We start from the raw sequence: 16,750 nt of genomic DNA on the forward strand, positions 1-16,750 counted from the left end.
TCGCTCGTTGTCATTATTCCTTTAGGGTTAACTTATCATACTTTACGAAGACACCAGACAAAGATGGTTGTAACGCAGTCTTGTAAGATCGCAGACTGCTTGGTAGTTTAATCTGTATATCAAATAATATTACAAAGTGACAAAAGCTATGTCTTAAAATAAAATCGCTGTTATGCTATGCTCTACAAGAGGCAAGAACAGTGTGGATTGTGGACAGTTTGTCGGCAAAATCTTCTCAATTGGCGGCGTTTCTTTTAACAAGTCATAAAGATAGGGTTACTAAAGGTACAAACATTGTATTCAGCACATAGAGATCCCGGAGTGACACAATAAAGGAAACTACAACAATATTTGGTTACAATCCTGTGTGTTCTGAGATTTCTTTTGCGCAAGGATGTATCCTTAGGGTCGTTAGGTAAGTCTCAACGAAGCAGAAATATCAGACCTAACAAAAACGACAGAAAATGCAGAATCTTGACAGAGTTAAACAATGGGACAATTTCTCCAGGTTGCTTTTGATGTAAAGCGAGGATTGTTTTGTTCAAATTACTCTTCTGTAACAGTTTGGGAAACAATATTCAAACTGGTATCATATTTACAGACGATCGATGTAGCTCTTAGGTCAGACACTTCCACATTTCACTATAACGATCGCCATCCCCGAAGAAAAACTCGAGAAACCTTAAGTTTGATTTGAGTAGTATTTTTCTACATATCCAGTAACGTTTGAGGCTGGAGCCTGATTTGGGACTTCAGCTTGCGGAAGATGCGCTCGTCACGGCAAAGATGAATTAAACGCATGGTGCAAAACCTCAAAAAATCTTACAGAAAAATATAATGGCAGCTTTTCCTTTAGAACGCAGTTAGTAGTGACATTTTACAATGTGAACCCACAGGGCCACAATGTGTAATACTTAAATCAATCTATTGTATAAGAATCGTGCGTTGAGCGTCGTATTACTCGGCAAGTCATCAAAGGATGGCTTTTTACTTTACATATCAAATAAGGAGAAAGGCCGACACGTGGCCTGTAGATACATAAACATTACATCAGCCTTTTACACTGTTTTAGAGATTTGTACTGTTAATGAACAATCTATTTCAACATCGGCGAGGCGAAGAAGTGGGTTGGTCTCTTGCTAGGGTGCTTGCTTTTACTTCCAAACCTGGCGAGAAATAACAAAAAACCACGCGGGTTAGTACATGACGTACTACTCTACCCTAAAGTTTCCAAGAAACGAGTCAGTTAGCATGGCAAGAATGCGGAAGACTTGGGACAGAAAATGTCAACTGGAGTACTTTGCCTACATCCGCAAATTCTCCAAGTAACTTGGGCAGTGCGTGGAAACACCCGCGAGAACAGACTAAATATTATACGATTTATTCTGCCCTGAATAAGCCAGGGACTTGAGAGACGCTATCTGTGTCTAGAAGTTATAATACTGAATTCTAAGAAATACATGATCCGTTGTTTTTCAGATCAATCTTGGCAACCACGAAAAATTTGCGTAGCGTTTCCGCAAGTACAAGCAGCTGTCGTCACGTTCCTCGCGGGATGTCAAGGCGGTCCTTCGTTAGAAGCGAGAATCACGCGTGTCGCTCTTAAATAATTAAACGGATGATAGCGACATAAAAGCTCACTGAGAAAGTAGCACAAAAAAATCATCTGTGGTATATATTCCTACAAACGTTCCAGTTCGTTCTTCAAAACGCAATGCGCGTTATACATTTTTCAACACGCCGGGCATAAACAAATTTTAGAAGTTAGCTTAGAGGACCGAAGGAAAGCGAACTCGCATTTGAAAATATTAGCAAAAAAGACTGGTAAATATGAAATACTGAAGCAATCGCTGATATCAATAGACAGTCGCTCAGTTTGAAAAAAAAAATAAAAATAAAACAAGCAACAGACTTTACAACAGGAAACCTAACTGCTTCTGTAAAATTCTGAACAGATGACTAAAACTTACAGTGGAATCGCGATTTCTCGAACCTCCCAATTACTAGAACCAAAAGTCGTTCCCCTTTCCTCAGTCGAACATTGTAATTTTACCCTCGATTTCTCGAACTACCCAGTTTTTCAACCCGAAGTTCGCTTCGCTTGGAATTATCGGGAATCCGCTGGATTTCCACGAAAAAAAAACAAAAACAAAAAAAACCGATTTTTTTGCCACATAGCACTAACATAAAACGACGCTGTAGCTGATAATCAAAAATACTTTACGGCGCCTTTCAATAACATGTTGACTCTAAAATTCAAAGCCCGACCGACATATGCGTTTTTCGCTACAGTCAATCAAATGTTCGGCGGCTCCTCCCAGCTTCCGACTACTGCCGAGTGCTGTTTCGTTGTCTGAACTGTGCTCAACGATTTGGTTACCGCGTGGTCGGCAGTAGTCGGAAGCTGTGAGAAGCCGCCGAACATTTGATTGACGGTAGCGAAAACCGCATTTGTCGGTTGAGCGTTGAATTTTAGAGCCCGCATGTTATTGAAAGGCGCAGTAAAAGGAGGGTTAAAAATTTCTTCGTAAAACGCCACATTTGTCGCTCTTCAGAGGACTTGCATGAAAAAGTATCATCTCCGGCTCTTTTTCCGTAGCTCTTCGTTCTCCCCCACCGTCCCGCCTCTCGTGCAGGCTCGTTTCCGAACAGGGCTAGCTGGTAATCAAAGCTTAAGGTCATGCCCAAAACGCCTGTTGTTATACAACAGTCTCAGCGTTCCACAGTTTATGAATTTATTATGACGGTTACCTTGGTGTCAGAGGAGTCCTGGAGAGAAAGCTTCCCTTCTTCTTCACTGACTTAGCATTTGAAGCTGTCAAGGGTCCCAGCATGCTCTCCGGTACTAAAATGAGAAAGTACAACGGTTAAAGGGGCTCAGTCACGGTATTTTGAGTTATTTTGGCCACATACAAAATTACCTTTAAATGGTAGGAAACCTGAAAATAACAGTTTAATAAGATAGAAAAACACCAAAGAGATAATGATAAACCATAAAGGAACACGGATGGCTAAGAATGGAGACGATTAACACGGATTACATACGACGAATTTGAAAAATTGAGGCTAAACTTTTCAATATGCGTAAACCGTGATTGATCTCCTTAAGGTGGCTCAAAACAGTTTCCAGCACTTATATCTGGATGGGTCGTTATAACCACTCTTTATCACTTGATGCTACAATCATGGTATCAAAAAACTGCCCAAGCATTGGTGAACACGTTGTCATCATTTTCATGGCACAACAGATTACCATAGCAACAGTATGACCCCCTAAATACACCCTTAATTACAGCTTTACGGGCTCATAATTCAAAAACGGCATGGTGAACTTTTTTTATATTATCAACTTTTCATAAGCATGATATGACGCAACTTTTGACAAAGTTTAAAAAAATTCTGTACGTAAGGTTCAGAGCCACCTTAACTTTTCGAAAATTTAAGGTGGCTCTGAACCCCATGTACAGAATTTTTTTAACTTTGCCAAAAGTTGCGTCATATCATGCTTATGAAAAGTTGATGATATAAAAAAAATTTCACCGTGCCTTTTTTGAATTATGAGCCCGTAAAGCTGTAATTAAGGGTTTTTTTAGGAGGTCATACTGTTGCTATGGTAACCTATTGTGTCACGAAAAATGATACCAACATGTTCACCAATGATTGGGCGGTTTTTTGATACCATGATTGTAGCATTAAGCGATAAAGAGTGGTTATAAACAACCCATCAAAATCTAAGTGATGGAAACTGTTTCGAGCCACCTTAAATAGACCATTTTTGTCAAACTTGTTCCCAGGATCTCTCTTCTACCTGTCCACTGGAGGAGAGACCCTAAGATCGAGGTGCATTTTCTTATTATGTCTCATGCGAGGAAATATTGTTAAAAAGGAATTAATGTCATTTGAATACAGTTACTAGTCAGCTAGTTCCTCTAGTGTGATCGTCTGGGTGAGGGTAGCTCTAAAATGAGCAGTTGTTGGTGACTGACGTTTTCGAAAACCTGAGCAAAAGTCATTTTCAGAGCCAAGTGAAAACAGTTTGTCAATTGATGGTGTTGTAAGCCTGGTCCGTCGAAACTGATCGGTCGGTTAAATAAACAAAACCGAAAGGACGCACCTCAAACAGAACGACTTCCGACTAGAATTGACCGTGACAAACTTTACGCCAGTCTTACAACCAATAAAAAAAACTTAAAACCGAAAAACAACAGTTCTTTTCCAAAGACTTTCACCCAGGTGACCAAACCAGATGAGCTATTGATACCTCTGTGTTGAAACCATTTACTTCATAGACATTTTCGAGACATGAAATTTGAATTTTCAGCAAGACAAGTTCCACCAGTGTTTTTTGGTTCGTTTGGTGTATGGAATTATCAAAAGATATTTTAACGTGTTATCGTATCCTACTGCGTTTACACGCCTGATTCAGGGGTGAAAGGCGTTCCATCTGTACGGTGAGTAGCAGGGTTTATGCGGAGAAGCTTAACGGGTATACACTCGGGAACGATAGAAGTCCCGTTCCTCTATCGGATCTATGCTCGGGGGTTAAAGGTGTTCCGTTTGTGTGATGAGTGGCGGGAATATAGGGGGAAAAAACTGTCGGGTCGACACTCAGGGACGATAGGAGTTCCGTTTTCTGTGATGAGTGGCGGGGGATATAAGGGGGTTACTTACCGGGTCTACACTCGGGAGTTAAAGGCGGTCCTTCTGTGTTATGAGTGTTGGGGGGGGGGGGGGGGGTGGGAACTATCGGGTTGACACTCAGCTCTGTGATGAGTGGCGGGGATATAAGGGAGTTACTTACCGGGTCTACACTCGGGAGTTAAAGGAGTTCCGTCTGCGTGATGAGGGTTGTACGGGGGAGATCGAATGTTCTCGTCTTCAATGTTTATAAACTGATTCCAGTAGTCAACAGGCATGGATAAAAGCCGCTCAACCACCTGGCGAGAAAAGAACGTATACACTGTAACAATGACATTGCTCAACTCTTTACATTGTTGGGCAATGGCTTGTGTAAGACCTTTTTAAACACCAAAAATAGGTCCTGTGTAGTAGAAAGCACCTGCTCGATTTTTTTTCCTCGTGGCTCCCTTTGCACGATTCTTTTTTTCAGCAGTTTTTGCTGTGCAGAAACGTTTTTGGGAAAATAATTTATAATCCATTGTGTGAGCCTAAGCTGTACCTGCATGAGATTAATCTCCCTACCCTACCTACCTGGAGTTCATATTAGAGAGCATTTATTTTCCTACGCCACCCACCTTCGGCTGCCACTTTGCCTCTTGTAACATCTGCATAGGTTCAAGGTTACTGGAGGAATTTTGAACGATGGTCGGACCAAACACTTTAGCCAGGTTACTCGCTGACATTTTACATTCAGTGCAATGGGAAACTCTAAAAAAAAAAAAAAAGAAATTAAGATGAATGAGTAAAGAAAAAGAATCTTTGTTTCATTGTTCCAATAAGGACACTCCAACCATGAACCCTTTGCTTACAGTTTTTGAACGTTTTTTTTCCAGCGACTTTAGAATGAAAACTCTTCATACAATGTACAAGATTAGTGTTTTTACAGTGTAGAAATGCTTGATACCTTTGTTAATTTGGAGCCCTCATTCTAAAGTCACTAAAAACGTACAAAAAAATGTCAAATGTTCACGATTCAAATGTCTTCAATGTAAGCACACCTAATTGCCGTTAAGAGTTGCAAAATTTAGCTCTTGGGGAGCTAATTTTCGTTTCGTATCGCAGCATAGGACTGTGATAAATCACTATGACTCACAAATTGTAGCAATGGGGCGTCGCAGTCATACACACCATTCGCTTGTTCAAATCAAGTCACGTTCAATACGAAAGCAGACCCAAAATTGACTCGTGTTAGTCTATTTTATGTCTAAGTTTTGAATGTCATTCCCCGAATGGGGACACTAGTTGGAATTAAGAATCTCTCCGTGAGGGCGGTTGTAGTCGCAAGCTAGAGTTTTTCACGTGGCTTACTTCTGTAAATGAACGACAAGATAGGCCAGTGTGTCTCTGTTTGCTTGAGGTAGTTCGCTGACCGCTTGATAAGTAGCACTAGCGCTGTCATCTTCATCAGTCTTGTCTGAAAAACAACACAACAGCATTAAAATAATCTCTAGACGGACATCACTATTCGTGCGCTTCCAACGAAAGAACGACTCATAGAAAGTCCTTTCTGGACAGTGGTGACGTCACTCTAAAAACATCTGTGTGATTGGTTATTGCTCCGTTTTGAATTTTGGCGCCAAAGTAACATCCAATCAGAGAAAACACCCGGATCTTTGCAGAGCTACGTCATCAGTAAGGAACTTTTTTGGGTCGATTGCAGACTCTCTCCAGCAGCATTACGGGAGAATAATTCCCCACAATTAGCCAATCAGAGCGCGCGTTATAACGGCTACAAACACAAGCCATATAACAAAAATTTATAATACCCAGTACTGAATGAACTGAAAAAATCGAAACACATTACAAACGAAAATAGTAATCCTCACTTGCTGCATCTACGAATGCTGACCACAAGTAGTACGTAACAAGAGGCTCGGCGAGCTTCCTGAAGAAATCTTTCAGCAGTCCGCAAACAACGTGGATGTCTTCAACTTTGCGCTGTAAAAGACGTACAATAAAATCAGACATCACATTTTAAGCGCTACAAAGGATCCGTATTTATTTAACGCTACGGTCTTTACCAGATCAGGAATTTTTCCTTGCAAAAACTTTTCCTTTAGTTCCTTAACACTTCGCTCGGCTCTGAAATGGAAAGCAGAAAATAAACAGACGCTTAAAACAGCCTTACAATGGATACTGTAAAGTTCTGAAAGTAACCACCTTCGTTGCCTTCACTTTCAGTATCCTTTTCCTAGCGTTTCCTTAGGGGTTGTTCTATCAACGTTATCGCGGTTTTGAAATGGTAAATAATTTTCTTAAAAATCGAATTAAAACTTTTTTTCCGCGAAGTGGCGCGAACTTGATGCCGCGTACAAGAACAAACACTGGGGTGGCTTTCAAAACCATGTAGAATCGGAAGTCCCATAAATTTGATAAGGTAAACAATGTTTTCTTAGAAAATTGAAGGAACCAGTCTTCTTCGTGAATGGGTGAATCTCGTTGATGAGAATTTCCATGAGAACAAACTACAGCCGAACCCCTTCTAAGCGGCCACCTTCGAGGGAAATGTGTTCTTATAAGTTACTATTTTTTGTTTTCAGCCAATCAAGAGCCTTGATTTGGCTTTGCTCGTCTTTTCTCGCTCTTGTTGCGGCAGCCGGTGAGCTTTCCATTATATCAGACCGACAACTGGGACTAACCGAGCAAAAATGGAATGGTATGGCTCTAACCATTTTTTTTTTATTCCTTTTCCGAATCCACCACTTAAGAAAAGCTACTGAAGAGAAGAAGGGCAATGAACCGGTTTGTCAAAATGGAACGGCAAATATTTCAGTCCCACCGGTCCCACCTATCAAGGCGGTCCCGAAAATTCCGGTCGAAAGGAACCGAAACGGACCTTTTCATTTGACTTCCGACCGAAATTCCCGGAATTTTTGGCACAAATTTGGCACGGGATTCCAGTTTTCGCTTCCCGTTTTGATTGGTCCATTGCATTGTTGACGTTTGTTTTGATTGGTTACTTACCCTGGCACCCTGTAGATTCCAACTTCTGTAAGACCACGACGTTCAATTTCTTCGATACATTTGATCTGAGGTGAAGACATGAAAGAACCGTGAGAGGAAAAATACTATAAATGTTCCTTGGATTCTGGGAACTTTCGTCCATTCTAGAGCATGACAATTTTTCTCTCATAGTACCAAAGACTTGTTGAGGCATGAAACCAACCCGAATGCCACAAGCTACATTTAACTGTAAAAATGGACTAGCAATATACCAAGGCATTCCATGCTATAGAAACTTAAGTGAAGCATCAGTATTCCTAAGATTGGACCAGACTTGCACATTTTCAAAAGGAAGAAGCAAAATCCCTGCCATAGCTAAAACCCCTAATTAATAAAATTGACTTACAACAATCTCTGGAACCATAGGGCCTGTGGAGGGGGCATAAAACTCAATGTTTTCATCCTGAAAAAGAAGGCAGTCAGTAAAATTTTAAAAATCAATCATTCTGGAATTTTCTTCTGTAGGAAGTCTTTTCTCATTCTAGGACAATGTTTACTTGACAAGAAGTCAGTCTGGTGGAACAATTCTTTTTTGTATGCTTCATGTTTATAACTACACAGACGTGCTACTCAGGCTTCACTTTCACCTGTCAAAATGCCAAATGTACAGGACATTGTTCGATGACAGGCTGTTATTTGCTCGCTTGATGAATAGGGTGGAACTGTTCTGTCCAAAGCAATTTGCTTGTAATGTTTTTTCTTAGTTATAAACAAGTGCACAAAAACTAGTGCAGGGTGTCAGAGCTATCAAAGATCATCGCCACCCTGTCACTCCCGTCCTTGTTCAATCTTGTGCTCTGTTTCATTTTGGTTGTGCCCTGGGAAGTCATGCAGTGAAATAGAAGATCTGTCAATTGATTAAGGTAGTACATACTGGACGTCTTTTTCCAGAGCCTGGAGTTTCACTGCATGGTACACAAGGGAGGGGGAGTTGGTCCTTACAGTCAGGATGACACACAGCTCGACAATCTAGAAAAAAGAAAGAGGAAAATGTTGTGCAGTCAAACATAGCAGGTGCCATGCAGCACAATGACAAGGGAATCCTGATTTTTCAAACCTCCAAGGGAAACAAAAATAGTTTGACAAAGCAGTTAGTTCATGAAATCAGGGGTAAAATTACAGTGTTCAAATGAGGGGAGAGAAACGACTTTTGGTTTGAGTTATCGGGAGGTTCGAAAAAAAATGAGGGTTTGCGAAATTGAGATTAGAATCCATCATACTATCAGCCTAGACTGGGTGGGAAAAGCCTAAAAGACCTTTTTTTTCTTCCAGAAGTGTAATGAGGAACTCATTCGAAATAGAGTGACATCATTTGAAAGCACAACATACAGAATGCTCTTACCTTTGCATTTCAAGGCAAGTTTTCCAAATTTTATCCTCTTGTTACACTGTAGAGATAAAAATGGAGATCATTATGATAGTTCTCACATTTCAGTTTAGTTGGCACAGAACTACAGTAAGTCAATGGACAAAGAGATTTATACTTCACAGTTATTCTATACACTCACTGGTTGACAAGACTCTGGTCTAATCACAGTCTTGGAGCAGAGTGCATGTTTCTGAAATAGAATAAAAAGTCATCAGAACTAATGACTTATTGATTTTCTAAGATCACTTCACAGACATGAAGTATATATGAAATAATTCATATTTGAACTGCGGTTGTAGATGAAAGTGAAGAATGATCATCGCAGTAAATTTTCCAATCTAAGCAATTGGAAAGAAGCCTGAAAAAAAATCAGGGCTTCAATGGGATTCAAACCAGTTGCTTAAATTGGAAAATTTACTGCGATGATCATTCTTCACTTTCATCTAAAACCGCAGTTCAAACATGAATTATTTCATATATACTTCACATCATGCCACTCCTCACGGGAAGATATGAACTCAATTAATTGACCTCACTTCCAATGTGTTGCTTCATAGCTCAGTTGGTAGAGCATGGCACTGGTATTGTGGAGGTCACGGGTTCAAATCTCATTGAGGCCCTGACTTTTTTTTTCAGGCGTCTTCTTTCCAATTGCTTAAATTGGAAAAGTTACTGCGATGAACATTCTTCACCTTCATCACTTCACAGATTTACACTAACACAACACAATACTGACAAAATTTTGTTCATGTTTCACCACTTGTCAGCAGAGCCCCACTTAATTTTTCAGATGACTTACTTTGTCTTTTTTAGCTGGCCCCTTTCCACTTTGTGAAGCAATTCTGAAACAAGAGAAAATTTTTTAAAAAATGGTTAAACTGTATTAGTAATCACTGTTATCCAATGCTCACTATCATATGAAGACCCTACAATGGTGGTAGCACCTACTCTCATTAACTTTTGGAAGGTAAAGTCTGTGTTCGAGCCTAGTGGCCCATCGACTAGGCCAGTGTAGCTTATCCCCAGTTTCTGTATCGTGAAGTGACTAGGAATATTTCTACCCATCCTGGACTGGAGGCTAGTCACTAGTTTAACCCCACCAATAAATTTGCTGGCACCCATTTGTGTACCTAGGTGGAGAGAGGCACTGTGAGAGTAAAGTGTTCTGCCAAGAACACAACACAGTGGCCCCAGTTGAGGCTCCAATGCAAGCCACTTAGTCCTGAGTCCAGTGCACGAACCTTCAGGCCACTGCTACACAGCACCTCTGAGGTGAGAGGACAGTGTCTGAATGGCTGGTGTGACAAACTTTCCATAAAACAGTCCTATCTGAGGACTAGTGGATTCTGCTCATCACTTGTCCATCGGCAAGTGAAGTTTCTTGTCAGAGCCAAGCACACAGGACAGGAAAACAGAGGACTATAGACTGTAGAGAATTAGCCAGGACTATTTTTTGAAGTATTTTGTACCACCAAATTTTGGCAACTCACATCAAAAGAAATGTGAGGTTGTCTATCTAAAGAGTTATTGTCCAAACCAATCTTGTTGAGTTGGAACATATTATGTTTGAAGTAGACATAGATCATTGCTAAATTATTCAAAACAACAAAGGACTTCAAATGAAATGGAGATTTCTTTAAAGATTATCACCTTTGTAACTGCAGAGTCTCCTTTCTTGGGCTGGTGTATTCCTCAAGCTCTCTTATTGCATGGCGGTATGGGTCGCGATAATCTATTACTAAGCCAAAGATAAAATATATCTGAATTAGAAAATAGCCCGCAGAAAATACACATGCTGATTGGTTTAAAATCATTTTTCTATAACTTCATAGAAAAACAGAACTAGCCTGAGCTGTTGATGTAATGATGGTGTGAGCAAAGAGAATTTACATTTTGATGATCAAAAAAAAAAAAACAAGCAGTTTTCTTTTTTTTTTTTGTTGTGTAATGTTCTAAAAGAAATAGAGAACATGTTTTCTGTGTTTCCATAAGTTATATAAACACTCATGGGAGTTTGGGAGAACTCTAAAAAGCTGTGGAAACACTCGCCTGTTGGCTTGTGTTCCCACAGCTTTTCTTGTTCTCTCACAATTCCACTCTTGCTTCTTTAACTTGTTAGAAAGATGCAACATGTTTTCTATTTCTTAAGCAATACACTCAAATGTAGCAAAATGTGAATGCTGTAATTGCTAATGGGTATCATCTAGCCTGTACACTGTTTAATGAAGGACCACAGCCTAATCATATACTGTAAATTAAATGAGCAGGTCACTGTAGGAGATACGTCATGTATTAAATCTCCTTTACAACCAACAAATCAAATTATCATTGATAAATTTCATGAAACTCAAAGTTGAAGTAAAACAATGTATTAGTTTAAATAGTATACAGCCCTGTCAAAACGTACTGACATCCAGCAATTTGTCCATCTACAACTTCGATTGTTTGCCGCCAACTGAACAGTGGAGTTTAGTAAACCAGACTAACGACAAATCTTTCTTTGGCATTAAATTTCGCTGTCTTCCTGCCTGCTACTACAAAATGTTTTAACAAGGCTGATATATGGCCGAAACTCTTCAACGAGAAACAAGAAAAATGGCATTTCTATATGGGCCACATCAAAATGAATGGTAGAAAAACTTGTCTGAGGAACTTTTACTTTGAAAATTTTTTCCAGGATTTACCCACAGTTCTAGGACATGGAAAAGAGGCCACACAAATCTTAGCAATCTTTTACTAGTTTCATCTAAACTTCTTAAACTTCTGTTTGCAATGTAAAATCTGAGTTCCCATTAATGCACAGGTGTGTCTGATACTCACAAAAACTGAACAGGATGCACATTTTTTTTTTGGCAAAGTGTGTCCTTGGGGTGCAGGAAAAAAGATCCGAAAAGTTTAGTAACAGGCAAAGGGAACCCTGAAAAGCAAAAAGAACCCCCACTCTTTGTAACTGGGGAGTCCTATGGACCCATAGTTATCAAAACTAGGTGGGAACTCTGCAAAATGGCAAGCAAAGGGAGCAGGTAATAAAGAAAATACAACTTAACAGGGCTAAAAACAAATGACTTCCAGCTTGCCCTTCGAACAAGCAGCTCCCAAATTTTGCTTGCCCTTGGCAAGCCTTAGTTTACTTTTTTGGACCTTTTTGAGAATGAAATTTTACTTTGGCAGCAGCAAAATCTACTTGTCTCAGATGACTGGAGGACACTTTTTTCAAGCCCTGCTTAAAAGGGTATCTTACCCGGTGCTGATGGCTGTATGTGTATCTGTGGACTTGGATAAGCATGTACTGGAACGTGGACAGGACTGTCTGGAATAACTTGTTTTACAGTCACCTGTCCATCAGCCTGTAATGTAATGAGAATGTTTGGATTAAATTGAAAATTCTATAGGAAAAGTGCTTTAAACAGCCAATCTAGTGGGTATAATTTTTGCCTCTGTTATATGGTAATGCTACTGGTTTCAACCAAATTGTTTTCTCTATGAAATGAACAATTCAACTACCAAAGTGAAGAACCCCATGAACCTTGAGCTTACTTTTGAAACATGGTCACTTATTTATTGATTTCATGACTAACATTGACTGTTATAAAATAAAACTCAAATTGAAAACAGGCATTATTCATTTAATATACCTCATCAGTCTTGGGCCTTTTTGGAGGAGTAACCTGGAAGAGTTTAAATGATAATAAAAGTAGCATATAAAATCAATCCAAAACTCTATTTTCATAAATACAACCAAGGGCTTTAGACTAAACTAAAGGTGGTTTGCTGTCTTCAAGACACTTTGACTAGAAACAGGAAGAGCGTCACAACCTTATAGATGCTTTGAGTAAAAGAACAGGTCAGTTTTTATCCTTGTTAATAATAATGTTGAAAGTAAAAATGGCTAGAAGACTGACAGTACTGTTAGTAATAAAGTAAATGGTTTGAACACAGGAGTATCAGTAGTTCATCTGGTATGATCATCTGGATGTGGGTACAGGTAGTTCTGTAAAGAGCTGCTGTTGGTGACCAACAAGTGCTGTTGCATAGTCACCAAAAGCAGTTCTTTCCAAACTAATGCTACAATAATGATAAGGTAACCCCCCTCCCCAAGCAAAAGTAGACAAAGGCAAACTGCCTCATCAAAAAACCCAGCTGGTTTTTCTGGTCTGTGCACCTTCAAAACATCCCAAATTCTATGCTGACTGGTGAAACAAGCCTTATCTCTACATCCTGCCTTGGTACTCAAAATAACACTGGCTTGCTATAAAATTGTAATCACTTGTTGTGTAAATTAACGATCAAAGGTGTTAATAGAACAGTTAAACTTACATCAAGCTCTGGCCCTGATGGTCGAGGCTGAAATTACACAAAGAAACACTCTCTTTCAAAATTATTAGGATCACTATGCCAGATAAATTAAAAACATTGCAGTTGAACCCCTCAAATTGTAAAACAGCCATTCCTGGGTTGAGTTATTGGCTGTGGCAAGGACAGATTTCAGTCAGTCATGACAAAGAATACTGGTCCCTGTAGAGAGGGAGCTGTTTTTAAAGAATTGGACATTAGTTGAGGCTTGTCTACAGATTATTAATGGAAATATGGAATAGAGAAGACACTTTAGATATCCAAAGAGAGATAAGTTAATATTATAAAGAGCTGAGATAATCCTAAGTCACATTAGAAAATCGGAACATTATGTATAATAAGCCATGTTATCTCTACCATTAAAGATCAGTATCCTAACGACAGTCAGCGACCTTTAAAGAAAATCCCAATACAATGATTCAGTTACCTTTCTAATAGGTTTCCTGGGATGAGACACATCCTAAAAAGAAACATAAATGAGTAAATGAATGTAAACAACAACAACAACAACAACAACAACAATGGGATGATGGTGAATATCTTTCTTGCACATTTGACCGTGATATTATTAACACTGATCAATCAAGGTAAAATCAAACAACCTTGCAGATCAAGTTTCATTTAACTAGCCTTGAATGCTCTCGGGCTACTGGTCTGGAGAGACCTTTTGATGAATTGTCAGGAGGGATTTGTAATTATCAAAAGTGACAGATAAATCAAAATAACAACAAGATCTTTACCAAGTCTTCTTCTGTGTTATCATAACTGATGTCCGAGGGAGATAATATGGAACCAGTTGATTCATCTTGAACACTAAAACGCCTAACAAGGTAATGGTAAATACAGACATTTATCCAACTTCATTTTTATTGATTAAATTAGATGCAGCTGCCAGCTAATGGTTAGTGTTCTATCCTGGAGTTCCTATTCAGCAGCCCAGATCCAAGTCCTGACCTGGCCTCTGTGCTCCAGAGTATACCCTGTAAATGGGTAACAGCAATTTGCTGGCCAGGGGACACTTAAAATGCAGTATGGGGGGAGGGGGAGTAAACTGCAATGAGTGAGTGTCCCATTCAGGGGGAGTAGCAATAACACCGGTCACTTCACTTTTCCAGACCCAAAACAACAAGAATAATGGCAACAACATCTCCCCATTTTATAGAGCTAAGCAATTGTTGCATCCTCAGTGTATCTCATCACAATGCACTATAAATACATAATTTAATAATGTTAGGGAGGTAGGGTGGAGATAAATGTACCCATGGGCTTTGGAAAAATTCACATGAAGTTCACCTACAGCTTATTGCACCAAGTGATTCCTTAAGTACTTGTTGCTCTTGCAAAAAAAAAATAAAAAATAAAAAAATAAAAAATTGAGCCTTTTTTGATACCTTTAGCAGGTCTGAAAAAGCAAGATTTGCAGACTTTCATGATCTTTCAAGAATTCCAGGCTTTGACGCCATGAAAACAATTGGCTCAGTTGCAAAAAAGCAATCAAGAGACATAAACCCATTTTAAGAATGGACAGATGCAGATCACAATTACTATACCTTTTCCTAGGGCTAGTCATGTCCTCGTGGTGACACTGGCTCAACTGCATCAGTGTCTGTCTCTCATTGTCATTCAACCTGCTCATTGTGTCCTTGTCATTCAAAAGTTCGCGGATCAGTGCGACTTGCCTTTCCTATAAGATTTGGGGAACAATAATGTACTTATAATGTGTGTATATTTAAAAATTTCTTACCTGGTAATTTTTTTTTTAGGTTACATCAGACTCAGGTACTAAATATCTCGCCTTATGCTAGAACCAAAACTGTGACAATAACGTTCATGAAAATATTGAGGGACTGGATGAAACACAGTACAATTTATAGGAGTGGCCTGGCTAAAAATGTTATAAAAACACAAGCTTTGGATTGCCTAAACTGCAGTTTTATATTTTTAGTGTTCCAATCCTGTAATTGACTCGATGAGGAAAGAGACAAACATGTGACATTTTCATTCATACTTTATACGTTCTTACCAAGTGATCTTGAGCTGCTTCTGCTTTCATTCTTTTCTTGATTTCTATGTCAACTTGACTCCTGAAAAGATAACGGTAGACAAGACAAAACTGTATACTAAAAGAAAGTTACGGAATCAAAGTTCAGGTAAAGGAGGCAGCACAAGTTGTCATTTTCATCTACGCATCATCCATGATCTACGTACCTCGCATGCTTCAGTTTTACTTCAAGCGCTTCATTTTCAGCCTGTGAGAGAATGGATAAATATTGTAAAGAAATAGAGTTACTTGAAAGAAGCTATAGTACTGTGGACATGTGAAAACGTTAAAGTGTTTTGTTAAGCTTCTATGCAATGTCAAGGGAAATTGACAACTTTGAACGTGAAACCGTACCGTGATTTTCGCGATGTCTTGTTTCAATCGAACAGCTTCATTCTCTGCAGCGAGCCATTTCTTCCGGCATTCTTCTTGTTGTGATACGAATTTGATAAATTCTAGGAAGGAAAAGGAATTGAAATGAATCACTTTAGACTTACTTGTAACCAAGAATTTTGACATGCAACGAACAACGAATCCCAACACAAACCTCCTTCAATTCCTTCGGCGAGAACCGATGCGGAGCGAACGACATCGTCAAAAGATCCAACAAGTGTTGCAACAGACATGATTGATTCTTTCAGGAGCTTGAATGGCGTAAATGCGTAATATCCTTAGCTAAATCCAAACGAAAAACTGCTCGAGAAGAAACCTCCTTCACCGCTCGGCCATCTTGTTCGTTTTTTCCCTCCACTTCTTTCAAACACACGTCAGCCAATCAAATCACGCTTTTTATAGAGCTCACGTGATTTTTTTGGTGACTCCACAGGACAAAGATCACAGGCTCAAACTGTTTGCACCGGAAGGGAGTTGAAACTATAGTTCATCCGTAGAAAAAATTTCCATGGGAACCATAGGCATAAAAACTTTACAATTCCCTTAATTTGTTTAGCACGTTTGCTGACCCTGAATTTCGACTGGTATTATGAACTGAAGTTCACAAAACTCCCAAGTACGAAGAAAGATATTAAAAGATTTTGCAAAGAAGACAGCCATTGGAAACACTTCGGGTTCTTTCAGTAATGGAGAACTTCGGTTTCGGCAATCTTCCGACTGATCTATCGATGTTCCGATGTTACCCCTTACTAGTAAGGAGTATGTCTACCCTTATGTCTGTCCTTAAATGGTATCAAATGCGTTGTCCCTTGCAGGGTTCTCAGCAGAAGCTAGCAGCCGTCGGAATTCCACCGGCTGTGAAGATGAAAATAGCCGTCTGTTCCGGTCATCAAAAATTTCCACATATATCC

The 16,750-nt window shown here is 39.4% G+C and overlaps 1 protein-coding gene across 1 annotated transcript; it reads right to left on the bottom strand.

The window, feature by feature from the left end:
- Positions 1-59: 59 nt before the first annotated feature.
- Positions 60-16,665, bottom strand: LOC145488480 (rac GTPase-activating protein 1-like). Its single transcript, XM_081467358.1, has 24 exons — positions 15,994-16,665; positions 15,801-15,901; positions 15,614-15,654; positions 15,429-15,489; positions 14,956-15,089; positions 14,146-14,227; positions 13,833-13,865; positions 13,370-13,396; positions 12,688-12,720; positions 12,294-12,399; positions 10,703-10,790; positions 9,852-9,894; positions 9,192-9,242; positions 9,026-9,071; positions 8,558-8,652; positions 8,030-8,086; positions 7,645-7,709; positions 6,702-6,762; positions 6,507-6,618; positions 5,989-6,094; positions 5,256-5,388; positions 4,802-4,937; positions 2,752-2,845; positions 60-1,166 (listed from the first exon to the last, which is right to left on the bottom strand). The coding sequence occupies exons 1-24, from the start codon at positions 16,070-16,072 to the stop codon at positions 1,097-1,099; spliced, it is 1,854 nt and encodes a 617-aa protein (XP_081323484.1). The 5' UTR covers positions 16,073-16,665; the 3' UTR covers positions 60-1,096.
- Positions 16,666-16,750: the final 85 nt, after the last annotated feature.

The sequence above is a fragment of the Orbicella franksi genome, chromosome 5 (assembly GCF_964199315.1).
Source record: "Orbicella franksi chromosome 5, jaOrbFran1.1, whole genome shotgun sequence".
Lineage (NCBI taxonomy): Eukaryota > Metazoa > Cnidaria > Anthozoa > Scleractinia > Merulinidae > Orbicella > Orbicella franksi.